The 21,531-nt window shown below is 49.0% G+C and overlaps 1 protein-coding gene across 4 annotated transcripts in view; it reads right to left on the bottom strand.

Moving 5' to 3' along the window:
- The window catches only part of LOC119956059 (PH and SEC7 domain-containing protein 1-like), a 174,326-nt gene that overhangs the window by 89,429 nt on the left and 63,366 nt on the right, over nt 1-21,531 (bottom strand). For 3 of the 4 annotated variants that reach the window (XM_038782871.1, XM_038782872.1, XM_038782874.1), the window contains 3 exons: nt 12,265-12,376; nt 10,261-10,768; nt 1,037-1,558 (listed from right to left, as the gene is read on the bottom strand). In XM_038782871.1, the coding sequence (XP_038638799.1) occupies nt 1,037-1,558; nt 10,261-10,768; nt 12,265-12,376 (1,142 nt within the window). The remainder of the gene's footprint in view (nt 1-1,036; nt 1,559-10,260; nt 10,769-12,264; nt 12,377-21,531) is intronic. The other variant, XM_038782873.1, reaches the window with a different exon arrangement.

Here is a 21,531-nt window from a genome sequence, read left to right as displayed (position 1 = left end):
TGAGCAAAAGCGAGAACTTCCCCGAGAACCTACAGGGGGAGGGAGGGACAGAGCTGGGGGGCTGCCGTTCAAACAAGCCCACACCCAAATTCCACTACCTGAGGATCCAAATAGCCCATGACTGGGCACGAATCAACAAATTGAACCTGACGAGTCTGGTGCAGGAAGTCAAAAAGGACCTGCAGTGGGGGGGGGGGGGGGGGGGGGGGGGGGGGGGGGGAGGGGAATGGATGATAGTGTAGCGACCTAATGGGAACTCATGGAGAGGTTCAAATTACCAAGAGGAAACAACCTCACATACATTCAGGTCAAACCCTTCCTCCACAATTAGTCAACGACGTACCCCTAGATTCCAGAACACTCGTTAGTAGAAGAACTGCTGGACTAGGGCAACCAGGGGAAGGGAAACTGGGCGGATTTGTACAGGTGACTGTTGGAGGAGGTACGCTCCCCCCTTGGGGGGCGTGGAAGGCAAGAGGGGAGGGAGGGAGGACAAAAGGTTTCAGATGGTGGGGCACAGAGGGCCTCTTGGGCATTTGAGCGTTTCCATGGTGACACTGCCTACCAATGGAATTTTGGAACATGGCCGCCCTCGGTGATAGACACACATTGACAAGACAGTCAGACCCAGTACAACAACCTTTGACATTGGAAGGCATCCCAAGATGCTCCACAGGAGTGTAACCAATCAACATTTAGACCCCATCAGTGAACCCCTGAGGAAGAGATCAAAAATGCATCAATGAGGAAGCGTGTCTTTAACAAGGAGACAGATGCGGTGAGGTTTACCAAGAGAATCGTAAAGGCAACTGGAGGCAAAGTCACCAGTGGCAGAACAATTAAAAATCAGGGATGTACAAGAGACCAATAAAGGAAGGGTTACAGAGCAGAAGGAGGGCAGGAGATAGTGAGGGAGGTGGAGGGGTGAGGCAACGGAGGCATTTGAAAACAGGGATGTTTGCTGCAGTGTTAAGCACTCCAGCCTGTGGTGTTGAACTCAGAAATGGGCCAAATTTTTAAAAGGTTTGTGGCCTACCTGGATGAATAATCAGACTTCGGTTCATCGTCTTCGATCTCAAATGTTCTCTTGAGTAAGTTGTCTTCTGTGTACAGCTGGCACCTGGTGAGAATGTTCTCTGACTTACTGTAAACCACCATTGGATTGACGCTCGTCTTCTTGTCCATCCTAGTCACCTTGCACCCGGGGCGACTTGACCAATCAGAGTCCTTGGCCGAGTCCAGACAGGAATCACCACCGGCATTAGTCCAAGGCAAAAACTTCTCTTCAATCAGTCGGGCATTCTCCTTAATTTGATCCTGGATTTCCGAGGTCAGAGTTGGAAAGTCGAAGGTGAAATAAGTCCCGTGGTTCCTGTTGGGAGAAGGTAGGGTCTCCACTGAGTCGAGGCTGGTGTAAGAGGTGCCTTTGGCTCGGTGAGATTCCAGGATAGATTCAAATTGCTTACTGAAGGTATCAGTGCCATCTTCAGAGAGACTGCGCGAAATAGAAATTGAAGCCACGGGTGGGAGCATATTTTTGATCTCTATCTCTGGTGACCTGTGGAGGATATAACGAGACAACAGTTCAGGCCATAGGTGGGAGCACAGCAAGAGAACTGCACCCCCTGTTTAATGAGGGATGGGCATGCACTGGGGGCTGCTCACAGAAGGTTCACACGGAGGTTGATTCTTGGGATGAAAGGTTGCCTCACATGAGGAAAGCGAGAGCAGCTTGGGCCTATACTTGCTGGGAGTTCAGAGCAATGAGAAGGGATCTTGTTGACACATATAAGATTCTGAGGGGACGGACAGGGGAGGGGGATAGATTTGACAGGATAGTTACCGAGGAGATGCTTCCCCTTGTGGGGAACTAGAAAGGGATGGTCACATGTTCAAGATAAGGCCCCTTAAGACGGGAGATGAGGAGGAATTTATTCTCTCAGAGGGTTGTTAGTCTTTGAATTCTATTCCCCAGAGAGCATTGGCGGCTGAGCCATTCAATACTGAGTTAGGCAAGAATTTTGATCTACAATGGGGTGGGGGGGGTCAAGGGTTTTGGGGGGCAGTCGGAAAAGTGGAGTTGAGGCCACAATTAGCTATGATCTTATTGAATGACGGCACAACAGGCCCGAGGGGCCGAGTGGCCTACTCTTGTTTCTTACACAGCACTTGAGGCCATTCAGCCCATTTTGCCTCCCCCAGCTGCTTTAAGGAGCCATCAAATTAGTCCCACTCCCCTTGCACTTTCCACATATTTCTGCTAATTGTTCCACTACAACACCTGTCTCCGCCATCCTTTTTGGGCAGCGCGCTCCACACGGTGGCAGTGGCGCAGTGGTATTGACACTGGACCAGTAACCCAGAGACCCCCCCCCCACACACACACAATGCTCTGGGAACCGGGGTTCAAAACCCACTCGGGCTGGTGGTGAAATCTGAATCCGGTAAAGGCGACTATGAAACCATCGCCGATTGTCGTAAAACCCCATCTGGATCACTCATGTCCCTTCAGGGAGGGGAATCTGTCGCCCTTACCGGGTCTGGCCTACATGTGACTCCAGACCCACAGCGATGTGGTTGGCTGTCAAACGGCCCAGCAAACCTCAATTCAAGGGCAATTAGGGATGGCAATAAACACTGGCCCAGCCAGCGACGCCCGAACCCCTTAAACCAAAACGCAATGTGTTAAAAAAGCATTTCTCCTCATTCTTTTGCCAATTGTCGTAAATCTGTGTCCCCCCCCGTGACTAAACCTTCTTCTGTCCGTGTCAAAATCTGTCAGAGCTTGTCGTGAATTTGATCACCTCGCACGCAATGTCTTCGGAAATTCTCATTAAAACGCAATATTGAAAGCGAAGCGTCCTGAATGAGGGAACGTTTCCATTAGACTTGGCTATTTTCATCCTTAAAAATGTAATTACTGCCGTTGCTGCCCGAGGTGCTGAGGCAGCAACGTTGTCTTAACAAATCACGGGAAATTCAATCCAGTTTGCCTGCTGTGGGGCAGGGAGGGGGTGTGGGAAGGGGTGGGGGTTAAGCGTCACAGCAAGCGGGTGCAATGCAAATGAGTGCCAGCAGAGGGGGTGCCGAGACAGGGTAACAGACGCCGGAAAGTCAAAGGAAACCTGAAATGCAAATTGCAAAATGCTGGAAAACGTTCCGCGTGCGTGGAGAGGAGATTTGATGAAACAGGAGGAGGAGGGAGGGAGGGACAAAACAGAAGGGGAGTGGACGAGAAGAAACAAAGGGTGATGGAGGGCATACTTCAGGGACTGCCAGAGGTAGCAGAGTATTTAGATGATTGCTCATTACCGGGACCACTCATTACTAAAGGAGGAGGCTCCCAGGCGATTCACCCAGGTTGGCTCCCGCCTGAAAAGAAGCAAATGCGACTTTGGAGCAAAAGCTGTGACATGTACCAGCGCAGCTCATCGCTCATGAATGAGGATCCCCGGTCGCTGTGGACGTAGGCGGGGAAGCCGAAAAGACGGCCTAGATCCTGCGGAAGAGAAGGTCCAGACCATTAAAGGGACTCCGACTCCAAGGAATGCCACGGAACTGTGATCATTCTTCGGCCTCGTAAATTACGACAGAAAATTCATTCCCAACTTGGCCACTCTGTTGGCACCCCTGTACATCTCGTTAAGAAAGAATCATAAGTGGGCCTTGGGTAATCCACAGGAGGTGGCGTTTGTTGGGGTGAAGAAGCGATTGTCATCCTCCCAACTACTCACCCACTATGATCCATTATGGCAATGGCACAGAGCACCCCATTGCATTGGGGCTGGATATAGCACTTGGGGACAATTGGATCAAAGGCTGTGCGGAGAATGCAGGATGAGGCTATTGAGTTGGACGATCAGCCATGATCGTGACGAACGGCGGAGCAGGTTCGAAGGGCCAAAAGGCCTCCTCCTGCTCCTACCTTCGATGTATCTATGTATCTCTTCGCATCTAGAACTCCGACAGACGTGGAGTGCTGCTGTGGCCAGGTAGAAAAGGAAGGCTTGGCGGTGGTGTTTGCTGTAAAGGAATTTAATCAGTATGTTTACGGGTGACACTCATTCATAATCACCGACCACAAGCCTCTGCTGGGCCTCTTTAACGGGGACAAGGGGATTCACCCCCACCCCCATAGCCTCGGCCCGAATTCAGCGCTGGTCACTTGATGCACTATCAATTACGAGAAGACAAGAGTAGAATGTAATGGAAGCTTTATTACACTGAGATGTGTGGCCTCCTACAGCAGCTGACGAAATGGCTGCTGTACGGAGAGCACACACATTTATACTCCGCCTACTGGGCGGAGCCAGCAGGCAGGGATCTACCCCCCGTACCTGTAGTACAGGGGCCTTACCGTAAAACACAGATATACAATATGTACATCAGTGGTGACGACCACATTCACCCCCTGTTAAAAATGAGTCCAGCGGGGGTGGTGGAGAACTATTTACAGAAAGTTGTGTTTAAAATTACAGAGAATATTACAAATTCAGGCGGTCCAGTGCCTTGATCTGCCGTTGAGAGCGCCGCAGTGCTGATGGCGACTCAGGCGGCGACTTGGTCTTCGGTGACTCCGGGAGCGTGTCGAAATCCTCTTCATCCCCGGGTGGGAGCAAGGGGAGGACAGATTGTCCTGGAGCGGGGGCTGCGGTGGGGTGCGCCAGGGGAAGGGAGGGTGGCACCGGGGCAGAGGGGAGGTGTGTGTGGAACCAGCTGGTGCCAGGTCCCTGTGTCTTGGTGGCCATTGGGGTACGTTACGTAAGCATACTGCGATTTGGCGTGGAGTACCTGTACCCACTCAACCAACGGGTCTGCCTTGTGGAGTCGCACATGTCTTCGGAGGAGAACGGGTCCTGGAGCTGCCAGCCATGTTGGGAGCGAAATCCCGGAGGTGGACTTCCTAGGGAAGGCAAAGAGACGTTCATGGGAGGTTTCATTAGTCGCGGTGCGCAGGAGCGACCGAATGGAGTGAAGTGCGTCGGGGTGGACCTCCTGCCAGCTGGAGGCGGGGAGATTTCTGGACTGTAGGGCCAGCTGGACGGCCCTCCAGACCATCCCATTCTCCCGCTCTACCTGTTTTCCCTTGGGATTGTAGCTGGTCGGCCTGCTCGGGGCAATGCCCCTGGCACAGCTCATTGCTCATGAATGAGGATCCCCGGTCGCTGTGGATGTAGGCGGAGAAGCCGAACAGAGCGAAGATGGTGTTGAGGGCTTTGATGACTGTGGCAGACGTTATGTCAGGGCGTGGGACGGCAAAGGGGAATCTGGAATATTCATCGACCACACTGAGGAAGTGCGTGTTCCGGTCGGTGGAAGTGAGGGGCCCTTTGAAATCCACGCTGAGGTGTTCAAAGGACGGGAGGCCTTCGCCAGGTGAGCTCGGTCTGGCCGGTAGAAGTGCGGTTTACACTCCGCACAGACCTGGCAGTCTCTGGTGATCACCCTGACTTCCTCGATTGAGTAGGTGCAGGCCGAGTAGCAAGGTAGCGCAGAGGTTGGGGAGGACATAGAGGCGGAAGCCGCTGAACTCCACACCCTCGACGGTGAGGGTGGCCATGCAGTACCCCCGGATCGCCACGGAGTGGGATCCGGAGGACAGGGAGATTCTCTGGTTAGCGGGGTGTACCGGGAGGGAGCAGCGCCTTACCCTATCGGGGGGAATGAAACTCTCAGTGCTCCCGGAGTCCAGCAGGCAGGAGATCTCGTGCCCGTTGACCTTCACCTTTATTGAAGCGGTCGCGAGGTTATGTGGTCGAGACTGATCAATTGTGACCGAGGCGAGACGCGGCTGGTCTTCGGCGGTTGCAGGCAATGAAGGGCCTGATAAGGTGCCCGACGGGCAGGGGTCCTGAGGCGGGTAAGATGGCGGCGCCCATGGGCCACACGTGTCCTGGGGCAGGCAAGATGGCGGCGCCCATTAGTCCTGGGAGAGAAAGATGGCGGCGCCCATGGGCCGCACGTGTTGTGAGCAGAGCAAGATGGAGGCACCCACTGGTCGCACATGGTCCGAGGTGGGAAAGATGGCGGCGCCCACTGGCCGCACGTGGGGGTTGCCGGGACAATAGTGGCGATTGAGCAGGCCTGGCACACTGCAGCGAAATGTCCCTTCTTGCCACAGGCCTTGCAGAGGGCGCTCCGCGCCAGGCAGCGCTGCCGGGGGTGTTTTGACTGCCCACAGAAGTAGCATTTGGGTCCCCCGGGATTGGTTGGCTGCTGCGCGGCACAGGTGTGGGGTTGGCGGAGGGCGGATACTGATGGGGTCCACGATGCACAGCGGGGGTGGGTCGCACGGTCGGGGGTCATAGGCCTGGCCACACGACTGGCGAGATTCCTTTCTAACTTTAGGACCACGCCGCAGGTTACAACAGGAGTGGCGCCGGCTAAGCTGCTGATGGGCCGACTCCTCAGAACCCGATGAAGCCTGACCTTCCCAATCCCGGGCAGAAACATAGAACTGCAGCAAGACGTGCAGTGACGGCATCATGGCCACAGGACACCAGGGTGGAATTTCCAATCGGGAGCCACGGTTTACACCCGCAGCTTCAGAGATGGTGTACTCTGTCTCCCAGGGGTCACAGTGGAGAAAACAGGGCCCGCCTCACACAAGGTTAAAGTCCAAAAGGAAGAACCTACGTAAGCAGGTGGACCACCTCGGCAATCGCCCTCCGGAAATCTTTTAGAAAAGGGCGGTCTACAAACCGTTACACGGCCCCCGGCCCAGACGCACAACCTCGTACGAAATGGCACAGAAGGCCCCCTCAGAATCTGGCAAAGGGGGAACGTTCATGCTTGGGTGAGTTGTGGGGGGGGGGGGGGTTAATAAGTGATTTGCGCCCAGGTGACTTCCTGCTGGGGCGGTGGGCAGGGAGCATGCTGGGAGGCTGCTGCATTTGACTTTAATCTCACGAGTGAAGTTAAAACGAATGCCAATGAGCTGTGATCAGTTTCTCGCCCTTTCTCAGCGAGTTCCTAATCGCGCCAGTTGGAGCGGACCGGGAGCATCGGAATCTGTTTCGTGCCCGGCACAAATCCCGTTTTGGGTCTCTCCCGGAATTCTCCCGACACAGCGGGATTTGCGCAACCCAGAATCCCCTGGTCCTAGATTCACCAGCCGGGGGAAACCTTCTACCCACATGTACCCAGTAACCACCCTGTAGGAATTTTTATAAAAGTTTCAAAGCGATCACCTCTCATTCTTCGAAACTCTAGAGAATACACGCCCAGCCTCCATAATCTCTCTTCATACAATCCATAGTATTCATAGAACAATCCTGCAATCCTGCCATCCCGGAGATTAATCTCAGAAAGGTCTGCTGCACTCCCTCCGTGGCCTCCAAATCCTTAAGGAGACAATGTAGACAATACTCCAGGTGCAGTCTCACCAAGACTCTATACAGTAGCAGGAAGAAATCTTTACACCCGTACTCGAACCCCTTTCGCGATGAAGGCCGACTCTCCATTTCTTCCTAATTGTTTGCTGCACATAGAAACTGGATCTTAGTGACTCATTGGCAAGGACACCCGGCTCCTTTGGAGATCAGCATTTCCTAACCTCTTGCCACTTGAGAAGCGCTCTACATTTCTGGGGTTTTTACAACCATAATAAATAGCTTCACACGTCGTCACGTCATATTCCACCTGCCCTGCCCTTGCCCACTCACTCAGGCTGCCCAGCACTGGCCCAGCGTCTCTGCGAGAGTAACAGCCAGGCCTCCTGAGTAAGACCCATTTCTTCTTACCCTGTTCTCAATTCAGGCCAGTATATCGCCCCCAAGCCCATGTGCTGTAATTGTGTTTCCTAATCTCCTGTGTGGGACCTTATCAAAAGAAAAATTGCACTCACTACCCCATATCCTCCATGTGGTAATAACGGGCTTTCTGTACAATAGTTCTACTGGGCAGCTCACTGACAGCAGGGCACTGTTGCATTATCAGATCTCTCACTGCTGTTAATAGCTATACGTTTCAGATAGGAGCCTTTCCCGGAGGTACCGTTTACCGCTTTATGCCCAAAGTAAAGAAAACAGCAGACTGGACAATTCCCTTTCGCTGTACCAGGCTCACGTTCTGACATCCACAAGGTTCAGAATTGATCCAAGCTTTAGTGACCTCAATCTGCCCCCAACTCAGCTCAAGGCAGGGTTATAGAACATAGAAAATACAGCACAGAACAGGCCCTTCGGCCCCACGATGTTGTGCCGAACTTTTGTCCTAGATTAAGAACAAATTAATCTACACCCCATTATTCTACTATAATCCATGTACCTATCCAATAGCCGCTTGAAGGTCCCTAATGTTTCCGACTCAACTACTTCCACAGGCAGTGCATTCCATGCCCCCACTACTCTCTGGGTATAGAACCTACCTCTGACATCCCCCCTTTATCTTCCACCATTCACCTTAAATTTATGTCCCCTTGGTTTGCTCCACCTGGGGAAAAAAGTCTCTGACTGTCTACTCTATCTATTCCCCTGATCATCTTATAAACCTCTATCAAGTCGCCCCCTCATCCTTCTCTGTTCTAATGAGAAATGCCCTAGCACCCTCAACCTTTCCTCGCAAGACCTACTCTCCATTCCAGGCAACATCCTGGTAAATCTCCTTCGCACCTTTTCCAAAGCTTCCACATCCTTCCTAAAATGAGGTGACCAGAACTGCACACAGTACTCCAAATGAGGCCTTACCAAAGTTTTGTACAGCTGCCTCATCACCTCACGGCTCTTAAATTCAATCCTTAATGCGAGAGACCCAGGGGTTTGTTTGTTACAGGGAGTGAAATTGTCACATTGATTCACGAAGGTCGGGTCCTCAAGGTTTGGAGCTGAGAGTGGTGTCCGTGAAGCATAGCACGCAGAACTTTGTCCTGTATCTAACAGCACAGTGGTTAGCACTGTTGCTTCACAGCGCCAGGGACCTGGGTTCGATTCCCGACTTGGGTCACTGTCTCTGCGGAGTCTGCACGTTCTCCCCGTGCCTGCGTGGGTTTCCTCCGGGTGCTCCGGTTTCCTCCCACTAGTCCCGAAAGACGTGCTTGTTAGGTGAATTGGACGTTCTGAATTCTCCCTTTGTGTACCCGAACAGGCGCCAGAGTGTGGTGACTAGGGGCTTTTCACAGTATCTTCATTGCAGTGTTAATGTCTGCCTACTTGTGACACTAATAAAGATTATTATTATTAACCCTTCCATCCAACTCGCTGGATTGAATGACAGGCTACAAAGGTGGAAATCTCCTCATGCTAAAGGACCACCATCTCCATCTCTCAATGAGAAGGGTATTAATAGCTTAGAATTTTTTGCACCAATTGAATTCTTTATGGGATAACTGGATCTAACCAGATGGTGAGGTATGAACCTGGACACGCATCTCTTTCCTGATTGTTTGTTTATTTACTGTGATGAATGTAAGAAATTGGAATAAATATTGCATTTTACATCTGTAGCAGTAATGTTTTTAATAGTCTGAGTTCAGGTACATATATCTGTTGCAATAATATTATTAAAGAATCTAGGTTAAGGTATCCAGGCTCTGTGGCTGCAGGAAGTGCAATTAAGAGGTCATAAAAGTGAGATTGTCATTCATTCCAACCATGTACCTCTGTCTCTATCCACCAGTCCAGTGCTCCAACAGTCCCTCTTTATATTCTTTAAATAAAACAAAAATGGCAGGGGTGACAATCCCCTGCTTGGGCATAATAACTAAAACAAAACGTCAAAGGAAATCATGAAGTCATACAATCCCTATGGAGCAGAAGGAGGCCATGCAGCCCATCGAGTGTGCACCGACCCTCTGAAAGAGCATCCAGCTTAGCCCCACTCCCCCACCCTATCCCTGTAGCCACACCTAACCTGTGCATCCTTGGACACCGAGAGGAAATTTAGGATCGCCAATCCATCTAACCTCTACATCTTTGGAAACCTAGCTAATTTAAATTAAACTGTAACTACCGGGGGTGATGATGCATCCCGACCCCTGCGGTGCCCACCGGTCACGTTAAGGCCTGAAACGTACCGGGTGGACACCATGTTCTCCCTCTCAAAGGCCACCCGGCCATGAACGTAGCAGCAGTAGAGGGGCAGACAGTCAGATTGGACAACACACAGCCCGCTGCCTGTACCTGCTGTTGAGCACCTATCCCCTCTTTGTATGTGCCCAAGACACTTAATCGATACACTCCACCTGTTTACCCTGAACAATACAATTAACGTGACATTAACAGGGATACACACTGTAACACTTGCTCAATACAAACTGATTACCTTTCATCAGCAGCAGAGGACGGTTCAGAGAATACCTCATCCTCCACGGATTTTGATTGCTCCTCTCTACACTCCTCGTGGTCCCCAGTGGGCTCATCTGGCGTGATGTCTCCTGAAGGAGTAAGCGGGTCCACCTGAACAACGTCACTTGCAACCATTAAACTCGGCTGGTGAATACTGTCATGCTTGTCTGGACTGGTCGCGTTGTACTGTGCCATGACTTCATCCAGGTTGGTCTCCTGGTAGCGCCTGATAGGCACAGCGTCCAGGTCAGTCTCCGAGTACTTGGCCGTTCTAGTTTGCTCCCTGGCTTTGCAAACCGCGGAAGTCCCATTTGACGAAGGTGCATCTTTCAAATCGTTAGCCACCTTGGCAGAGCCATGATTGACCATTTGTAGTAGTGCCTCCAGAGACCCATTGGGAGACACTCCCTTCTGCTTGTTCTCTGCTACTCCACTCGTCACAGTAACGTTTGGATTCGCCAGTGTCTGCCAGATTCCAGAATCAGCTGCAAGCACACAAGAGATTGTTAGCAGCTCGATCTCCAACCCCCACGAGGAGTTATGAAGATGTTGAGCAGTAGCAGCTCAAATCCAAAGCTAAAGCCCATTTTTTGTACGGTGTGTATAACATCTGAACTGGATCCAGATTGAACAGCTCTGCACTTGCATAATTGCAGAGTGTGCCAACCAGCAAGCATGTTTGTATAGCTTCTTAAAGGATAGAATGAAGCAACTAACCAGCCATTCATGTGTTTAAGCCATGGTAGGGATGTTCATGCAGCGGCCTATAAATCCTACCATTACGTAGAGCATGCAGCTCTAACACAGGCCATTCGCCCCAGTCTGTGCTAGTTATTGCACTCCACACGTGTCTCCATAGAGGGGGTTTGAAACGTATTTAACATGTGTGATGAATGCATACATTGATATATATGTTATTTCACAGTAAAACCTGGTTCAAAATACATACAGGCACTCTGCCTGCTAAAGCTGTAATTAAGGTGTTGTAAAAGATGAGGCAACGATTGATTTTAACCATTTACTTGTTTACAGAGAGATGGTTGATGGAACACTGTTTTGACTTCAGGAGATTCTCTGGGGTGCAGTTAACTTAAGGGGAATGATGTTTAGTCCTAGCAAAGAAGGTCGTGGAATAACTTAGTGGGATACAGATAATGTAATTAATGGGAGGAGCCAGGTCTGTCTGTAGTTTTACAGTCTGCTAGAAGGTGTTAAGTTGAACAGCACTTTGCCGTAGGATTAAAGTCTGACAAGGCAGAAGGTTTTTCATGTTGTTTCTGAAAATGTCTCGCTCTCCAAAGGTCTGCCCAGATAAGCAAGAAACCTGATTGTTAACTTTATTTATAAGTGACATTTGTACAGTATTGGGCTGCTTTATTGGAATTTAGTGGCAGGTGTAGAGAGTAAGTTAAAGTTGATCCAATTATTTAAAAACTGTTTAACTGTTAATTGTAAAGCTATTTCTTTGATGTTGGTTCAAATTCTGTGTCTAAATTAAAGTTTGTTTTAACATAAACGGTGTCTATTGTTCAGGGTCATTACTTCTGAGGTGAAGTATTCATTCCTCACAGTTTTACAAATTGAAAATTGTTTATATTTTTCATCCAGTATTCTAACTAACGTTGGCGTCTGATCCGGTATCCTTTTTTAAAAATTAGAGTACCCAATTTGTTTTTCCAATTAAAAGGCAATTTTAGCGTAGCCAATCCACCTACCCTGCACATCTTTTAGGTTGTGGGGTGAGAGTGTGCGAACTCCACACCGACAGTGACCCGGGGCTAGATCAAACCTGGTCCTTGGCGCCGTGAGGCAGCAGTGCTAACCACAGCGCCACTGAGCCGCACCTGGTCCGGTATCCTAATACATGGAGCAGAAAGTAATGCAGTATAAGTCTACGCCTGATCCTATGTTACTTCAATGTGACTCTTTACAGCCCAGCGGCACATTTTGTAAAATGCCCCAATATGGTCTGGAAGTTTACCTTTATCTTCTGGGATCTGTGCTTCCGCTGTTCCATAAAAAAATTCCCGTCTGGCTTTTGCAATCCGTTGAGCCCGTTCAGAATATTCCCCAACCAGTACGCAAGAGTCAACCTTCAGAACAAAATAGAACATAGAACATAGAACATAGAACAGTACAGCACAGAACAGGCCCTTCGGCCCTCGATGTTGTGCCGAACAATGATCACCTTACTTTTTAAACCCACGTAACCCGTATACCCGTAACCCAACAATCCCCCCATTAACCTTACACTACGGGCAATTTAGCATGGCCAATCCACCTAACCCGCACATCTTTGGACTGTGGGAGGAAACCGGAGCACCCGGAGGAAACCCACGCACACACGGGGAGGACGTGCAGACTCCACACAGACAGTGACCCAGCCGGGAATCGAACCTGGGACCCTGGAGCTGTGAAGCATTGATGCTAACCACCATGCTACCGTGAGGCCCTCACCTAAATGATAGAAGGCCGTTTATTCACCATTTAGTGAGACCCAGCGTGCCGTCTGAAAAACCATAGCCGATTGCAGCTTTTGAACCAAAACCTTTCTTAAAATTCCATGGGTGGCGCCGGGGCCCCAGGGGTCACCATCGGAATCAATGGTCCCTCATGGAACCATACGTATACATGGGGGCTCCAATTTCAGCTTCTAATTTGGTGTCCGATTGATCTTGGAAAACTAATGATCGCAGCGAGTTCATGTTGTAAACCAACAGGAACAGTCCCAAACCTGGGAATTTCAACTGTCCGATATTCATAGTCAACAACAACAATTTGTATTGTTCTGGAAATTTGAACGTACTACAGGTTGAGCACCCCTTATCCAAAATTCCGAAAATCTAAAAATCCGCACTTTATTTTAGCGGGCCGCACGTGCACAGTTCCCAACATTCTGCGCCTGTGCAGTTCCCAACAGAGGCGCAGTCCCCAATGCGCGCTTCACCTACGCAGTATATTCCGAAATCCGAAAATTCCGAAATCCGATACACACTCGGCCCCCGAGCATTTCAGATAAGGGATTTTCAACCTGTAAATCCTCCCAAGGCACTTCACAGCAACATGGCCACACCCACAAAAAAAACCTGACATGAGCCACGAGAGGAAACACTGGGCGCGGTGAAAGTCGGGACACCCCACTCCCGGGTATTACCCAGCTCGCCACGCCTCGCAGGATTCAACGCAATCTCGCGGGTCGCTGCGATGTGAATCCGCCCACAAATAGATGGGATCACTTTTTGGCAAATCGACATATTAGAGCGAGCAGTGAGCCTCACTCTAATGTACAGATTCCCGACGTATCGGAGACTTTGGGATTCATCCCCTTCGCCTCGGAGACCACGGGCGAGCGACATTCAGCACTGGTCCTCACAAACAGGGACCAGGTGGAACGGCACCTGTGGAGGTCTCCCAGTAGATCGGAGGCCTCCAGGTGCATGCCCCTTGGGCAGAGTGGTGCCCAGGCACTGCTGGTGCCACCTCAGAACCCTGGCAGTGCCAGCCTGGCACCGCGTAGGTGCCCAGGTGGCACTGTCAGCTGGCATGGGCACAGCCAGGTTGGCACTGCCAAGCTGGCATTTTCTGCATGAGCGTGATTGGCTGGGGGTTGCCCGGCATGGGTGTGGGGGTGTGGGCCATGGGATCCTCCCATATTGCGTTCAGATTGGGGGGAGGGGGCGGTCGGGGATTGTTTCGGGGGTGGCTCAGAGATCGGGAAACCATTTTTAAATGGCGCCCCAATCTCTCGCTGCAATGAGGAGTTCCGGCGAGCGGAGCTCCCCCACTGTACGAAACGGGGCCATGTGCGGCCTCAGCCACCCATTCCACATTCAAGCCCCGTATTCAACGCGAGTCACATTGAATAGCCATGTAGCTCGTGGCACTGCGAGTGCTGGGAAACACGCGGCTAAATGCACTCGCTCAGGGACTTTGTGACCTTTTGGGAAAATCGCGCCCAATGTAACCAAAGTTTCTCATCCTCGGAAACATTCGCCTGAATCTTCGCTGCGTGTGTCTAAAGCCTTCACATCCTTCCAAAGGTGCGGTTCCCAGAGTTGAATTGAGCTCCAGTTGGGGCTGAACCAGAGTTTTATAAAACGGTTCATCAGAACTTCCTTGCATTTGTGCTCAATGCCTCTAATTATGAAGCCCATGGCCCTGTCTGTCTTCTGAGCCACTTTCTAAATCTGCATTGCTACCTTCAATAACGTGTGCACATCCCATCCCCAGATATGTCTGTTCCGGCACCCCTTTTAAGAACTGTATCCTTTATTTTATCTTGCCTCGCCTCATTCTTCCGACCAAAATGTATCACTTTATACACTCCTCTGTGTTCATTTCCATCTGCCAACTGTCTACCCATTTCACCAGCCTGTCTGACTCAGTTTGAAGTTTCAATACCTTCCCCACATGTCACAACACTTGCAGGTTTTGTGTCATCTGCAAATGTTGAAATTGTGCCCTATTCACCCAAGCTCAAGTCACCTACAATAAGAAAAGCAGTGATTGGGGTTCGCCACTGCACAGTCCAAACAAAAACAAACCTTTACCACTAGTTTCCTGGCACTCAGCCAACTTTGTATCCCTGCCACCATTTTCCTTTTTATTTTATGGGCCTCAACTTTACCGACAAGGTTAGGCAGCACTTTGTCAGCACCCTCTTGCAATCGCTCATGAGCACTGACAGATACTCGTGCATTGTCCACACCAACCACTTCAACTTGCGGAGCAGACTGATGAGAACCTGGTCGGCGAATGTTTTCAAAACACACCGACAATGCTGAACAATGTTTGCAAACTGTACAAACATCAGGGGTGAGTGTTATGCCATCAAATATGTCAAAGATTCACAATAAATTCGACCGTAATCTTATTGCAAGCCTGTGCTAAACAGCTGAGAGCTAAAAATGATGAAAGCTTTACCTTTCGCCTGGTCAATACTTAACCCACAATCAACATCACTATATACTGGCCGCTGCGATTCCTCCATTGCGAAAGTAACTGCGTTGCAACAAAGGCACCATATAGATGCAAGTTCTTTGTTTCCGGCTCTTAACAGCCCGCCTAAACAAATCTTGTGAGATCCCGGGGATCTCTGCAGCACTAAAGTGCCGATAGTCAGAATGTGCACACAGTGTTCTGCTACAGCAAAGCAGGCCCTTGCAGACAGTGCGTTATGTACTGGTGACAACACCACTAACACTGAAATCATGGCTTGGAATTTCCTGGGAGTTTCTCCCCTCCACAGCTTCAGTAGATGTCCGACAGAAATACTGTTTGTAAAATTATAAACAGGGCTGAAATTCTCCCAAAAGCCTCCCCAAATAAATTCACAAACCCACCATACTGCATTCTGAAATTGAATTTGTTTTTTCTGTTACAAAAATTTCATATGTATTCCAGCAGACCGATTGATTTGTTTCAATATATCCCAATATATACCCCAATGTGTATCCCAATATATACCCCAATGTACATCCCAATATATACCCCAATATATACCCAAATGTATATCCCAATATATACCCCAATGTGTATCCCAATATACATCCCAATGTATATCCCAATATATACCCTAATGTATATCCCAATATGTACCCCAATGTATACCCCAATATATACCCAAATGTATATCCCAATATATACCCCAATGTGTATCCCAATATATACCCCAATGTGTATCCCAATATATACCCCAATGTGTATCCCAATATATACCCCAATGTACATCCCAATGTATACCCCAATATATACCCAAATGTATATCCCAATATATACCCCAATGTGTATCCCAATATACATCCCAATGTATACCCCAATATATACCCAAATGTATATCCCAATATATACCCCAATGTGTATCCCAATATATACCCCAATGTACATCCCAATGTATACCCCAATATATACCCAAATGTATATCCCAATATATGCCCCAATGTATATCCCAATATATACGCAATGTATATCCCAATATATACCCCAATGTATATCCCAATATATACCCCAATGTATATCCCAATATATACCCCAATGTATACCCCAATATATACCCTAATGTATATCCCAATATATACGCAATGTATATCCCAATATATACCCCAATGTGTATCCCAATATATACGCAATGTATATCCCAATATAAATCCCAACATATACTCCTCAGATAATCAGTCCATGTCTAAATGCAGCAAGACCTGGACAATATCCAGGCTTGGCTGACAAGTGGCAAGTTACAGTCATGCCACACAAGTACCAGGCAATGCTACAAAAGAGGATCTAACCATCGCCCCTTGACATTCAATGACACTAGCATCACTGAATACCCCACTATCAACATCCTGGGGGTTACCATTGATCAGAAACTGAACTGGACGAGCTATATAGATACTGTGGCTAGCAGAGCAGGTCAAAAGCTAGGAATCCTATGGCGTGTAACACCTCCTGACTCACCAAAGCCTGTCCACCATCCACAGGGCACAAGTCAGGAGTGTAATGGAATACTCTCCACTTGCCTGGATGAGTGCGGCTCCAACAACACTCAAGAAGCTCGGCACCATCCAGGACAAAGCAGCTTGCTTGATTGGCACCCCTTCCACAAACATTCAGGCCCTCCACCAGCGACGAACAGTGGCAGCCGTGTGTACCATCTACAAGGTGCACTGCAGTAACTCACCAAGGTTCCTGAGGCAGCACCTTCCAAACTCACAACCACTACCATCTAGAAGGACAAGAGCAGCAGATACCTGGGAACCCCACCACCTGGAGGTTCCCCTCCAAGTCACTCACCAACCTGACTTGGAAATATATCACCGTTCCTTCACTGTCGCTGGGGTCAACATCATGGAACTGCCTCCCTAACAGTACAGTAGGTGTACCTACACCTCAGGGACTGCAGCAGTTCAAGAAGGCAGCTCATCACCACCACCTTCTGAAGGGCAACTAGGAATGGGCAATAAATGGGCAATAAATGACACCCACATCCCGTAAATCAATTTTTAAAAACAGCACAGGAATCCTGCCATTGAACCTGCATGACACCAGGTCAGGTTGGCGACATATTTTGGGGAATCATCGCGCATCATTGGAATCACCGTGACCCCAGTGACCCACGGGCAACAAGTCAGGCTGCCTTTGATAGTGGTGCACGGGCTGCGACCCAACATGTTGGTTCATGATTGGCTGCGAATACTCTGCTTCGATTGGCAGCAGACATTCCGGATGGGCACGGGAAACCTTTATTACATCCTTGGAAAGCATCCAGAGGTATTCCAGGAAGGTCTCAGCAAGATAAAAGGATCCAGGGCATTTACATAGACCCATAGATAAGCAAAACACAGATACTTGTCACCAATACTTAGGCACTTAATCTTGCTAATCTTCCTCACTTGAGGGAGGGACGCGCTGCCAGAGGAGCCGTTTTTTGCATGAAACATTGAACTCAGAAGCTCCCTGTCGATAGAAAAGTCTCCCTCAGATTATTTGAAAGAGCTGCAAGTGAACTCTCCAAATTAACTGATCAAATGTTTATCCCTCAACCAACATCACTAAAACTATTTTCCTTATCTCATTGGCTGCTGTGCTTTCTGAAAATACGACAGTGACTACACGACAAAAGTACCTGTTGCAAAATGTCTTTAAGGAATATCAGCATGACATCATTAGAAGGGAAGTGTGTCATGTGATCCAGTCTTGGTTTCACTTTTCCTTGGTGCACAGCACATGCACACAGCTCTGATGTGTTCAAGCTTTCTACACTTGTATAAAAGTTCTCATCAGCCTAGTCTTAATGAATGAACCCATAACATCTTTACCCAATCCCTGATGAAAGATTGGTGCCTCTGTCTTGTACAGTAAATAAGTCCAAGTTATAATATTATTATAATCACATGGGGCTGGTTTAGCACAGTGGGTTAAATCGCTGGCTTGTAATACAGAACAATGCCAGGAGCGTGGGTTCAATTCCCGTAACAGCCTCCCCGAACAGGCGCCAGAATGTGGCGACTAGGGGCTTTTCACAGTAACTTCATTGAAGCCTACTGGTGACAATAAGTTATTATTATTACTACATGACACTTCATTAGCTGGTAAATGCTAAAGACTTGATAGGTGCCATATAAATGCAAGGTCTTTCTTTATATTGTCTCCTTGGCTTAGTGTCATGGTTTTCTGGTCCTTCTCTCATTGCCAGATTTACAAATCATTGAATCTTAGAGGACAGAAGAAGTCCATTCAGTGCATTGAGCCCTTGCCTGCTCTTTGAAAAATCTTTCTGCTTTGTCCTACTTCCCTGCTTTGGAGGTAAGAACTCTGAAGAACAAATCTCAGGGGGAACTGACTGGAGTTGCTGATGGGCAGGGACAGGAATAAGCCACTTCTAACTGGGCTGCACATTCCCAGCAGCTAATGTATTCAGTCGCTGCTCATTGTCACAAGTCTGTTCCCAGGACAGTTATCACGGTCCATTTGATGGCAGGGGACCATTAATGATGCCCACCCAGTGTGTCAGCTGGATATTCCAACACCTTGCTCCTGTATTGGGCATTGAACAAAGAAGAGCAGCAGACCGAGCAACTCTCAGCAAGATCCATCTCCTTGGTGCTCCCCGTCTCTATCGTCTGGGTGAGTAAGACCCACTGTGTACACACCCTCACATACACAACAATCTACAATCCACAACTGCATCTTCAGTTCAGTCTCATTAATAGCCCGATAATTGAGTTGGACAAGATCCAGTCAATGGTCCTACTTGTCCCTGCAGACCTCAATTACAGCTAACAAGTTGGGCCTTTGCCAGCCTAATAGTCTGGCCATCTCTGCAGATCCCATATCCTTTATGCACAGGGTTTCAGGCAGTGAAGTTGGTGCCTTGCTCTCCCGTGTTTATTGACCACTTGCTGCCTCTGGTCCTCCTGTAAGTCCAGTCTGACATCAGGGAGTCTCCTGTATGGGTGCTGAAGACTGACTGGGCCGAACCCAACAGCCTACAAGAGACGGAAGGCAGTGGATAATTCACTCTGCTGCTTTATAACTGGAAGCTTTAGCTGCTGAGAATGATGTGCCAAAGTTAATCTGTCTTCAAAGTAGCTTCATCAGGCCGCACTGAGAGTATCGGGAACAGTTCTGGTCTCCAGATGGATATAAGGGACCGTAGCAGCACCGGGGAAAAGTGATAGAAGGCCATTGGGAAAGACTAAACAGGTTGGGGATACTTTCTCCCAGTGTCTGCGTGGGTTTCCTCCGGGTGCTCTGGTTTACTCCCACAGTCCAAAGATGTGCAGGTTAGGTGGGGTTATGGGGATAGGGTGAGGGAGTGGGTCTAGGTAAGGCACTCTTTCAGAGGGTCACTGCAGACTAGAATGGGCTGAATGGCCTCCTTCTGCACTGTCGGGATTCTATATTCAGAAAAGGCATGCATTAGAGAAGAGCTGATAGACATCTTTAAAATTATGAATGAATTGGACAGGGTCAATGTGGAGAAAGAATTCCCCCTTGTCGGAGAATCCAACAGGGAGGGTTTAAATATAACATGGTTACCAATAAATCCAATAAGAAAATGAGAAGAACTGTCTTTACTCAGTGAGTGGTAATGTGGAACTCAGTACCAAGTGCTCACAGTAATAAACCTAGACACTTTCAAAAGGAAACCAGAAGACATGCTGAACGGCTGAGTTAAAGGCTGGTAGATGGAATGAAAAGAGACTAACGTGGAGCATACATGTACACTGACATGAGTACAGACCAGATGGGCTGAATGGCTCATACATATGCTGTACATTCTATGGAATTGAATATGAGTGGGCCTGGGAGGGGGGAGAGGGATGGGCCACTGATGGGAGAGCGTGGATGCTGCGAGTGGAAAAAGGAGCTCAGTGCTTCCTGAACCAGCACGATGTGCTTACAAGGCTGGCGACGGTGCTGAAGAAAAAGAGAGTCAAAACGACCTTCAATGACATTACCGTCGCTGAATCCCCCACAATCATCATCCAGGGAGTTACCATTGATCAGAAACTGAACTGGACTGGCCATATTAATACTGTAGTTACCACAACAGGTCAAAGGCTAGGCAAGGAACTCATCTCCTGACCCCCACCCCCCCCCCCCCAAAAGCCTGTCCACCATCTACAAGGCACAAGTCAGGAGTGTAATGGAATACTTTCCACTTGCCTGGATGAGTGCGGCTCCAACAACACTCAAGAAGCTCGACACCATCCAGGACAAAGCAGCCCCGCTTGATTGCTCCCCCGTCCACAAACATTCAAACCCTCCACCACCATTGAACAGTGGCAACCGTGTCTATCATCTACAAGATGCACTGCACTAACTCACCAAGATTCCTGAGACAGCACCTTCCAAACCCATGACCACTACCATCCAGAAGGACAAGAGCAGCAGATACCTGGGAACCTCACCACCTGGAGGTTCCCCTCCAAGTCACTCACCATCCTGACTTGGAAATAGATCGCCGTTCCTTCACTGTCGGTGGGACAAAATCTTGGAATTCCCTCCCTAACAGCACAGTGGGTGTACCTACACCTCAAGGACTGCAGCGGTTCAAGAAAGCAACTTACCGCCACCTCTAAAGGGCAACTAGGGATGGGCAATAAATGCTGGCCTAACCAGCGACGCCCACATCTCATAAATTAATTTTTAAAAATTAAACCAGCACAGTGCGAGCAAGGAATCCAGTAGGCCAATAGTTGACAGTCCAGCTAACTACACTGGATCATTCAGTTATATAAAAGTACCTTATGACCAAACAGGCCGCAGTACCGCAGGGTCCTTAGTCGATTCAGTCTTCAATGTCCAGTCCCAAATCCTGAGCCAACACAGAGGAGATGGGAGGAATGGTCTCATTTTGTGCTGTATGGTTCCTATCTAAGCTTGACTAATCTCCTCCCACTTCGGATTCCACAATGTTGAGGGTGGTATTCTGTCCAACCGTCTATGTACAACCAATGCCAGGGTCGGGTTTACAAATACTTCGACACAATTGGGAGCAGCCAGGCAGGGTCAGCAGTTGAAATATTTGGTGACACTTGCTTCAAAAACTCTGGTCAAACACCAGTGAAAGATGCCCGAGTAGAAGCAGTTCTCGTTTCACTGCTTGGCATCTTATTTCACCTATAACCTCTGCCACACAAACAGAGTTTAGTGTATTTAACTCATTCATTCCTCTACAGGGTCACGTGCCAGATAAAACCACACATGGCCAATCAGCCTAACGAGCCTGTTAAAGATTGCATGG

Source organism: Scyliorhinus canicula, chromosome 22 (genome assembly GCF_902713615.1).
Source record: "Scyliorhinus canicula chromosome 22, sScyCan1.1, whole genome shotgun sequence".
Taxonomy (NCBI): domain Eukaryota; kingdom Metazoa; phylum Chordata; class Chondrichthyes; order Carcharhiniformes; family Scyliorhinidae; genus Scyliorhinus; species Scyliorhinus canicula.
Note: the sequence above shows the minus strand (reverse complement) of the source record. Positions and strands in the feature narration are given on the sequence as shown.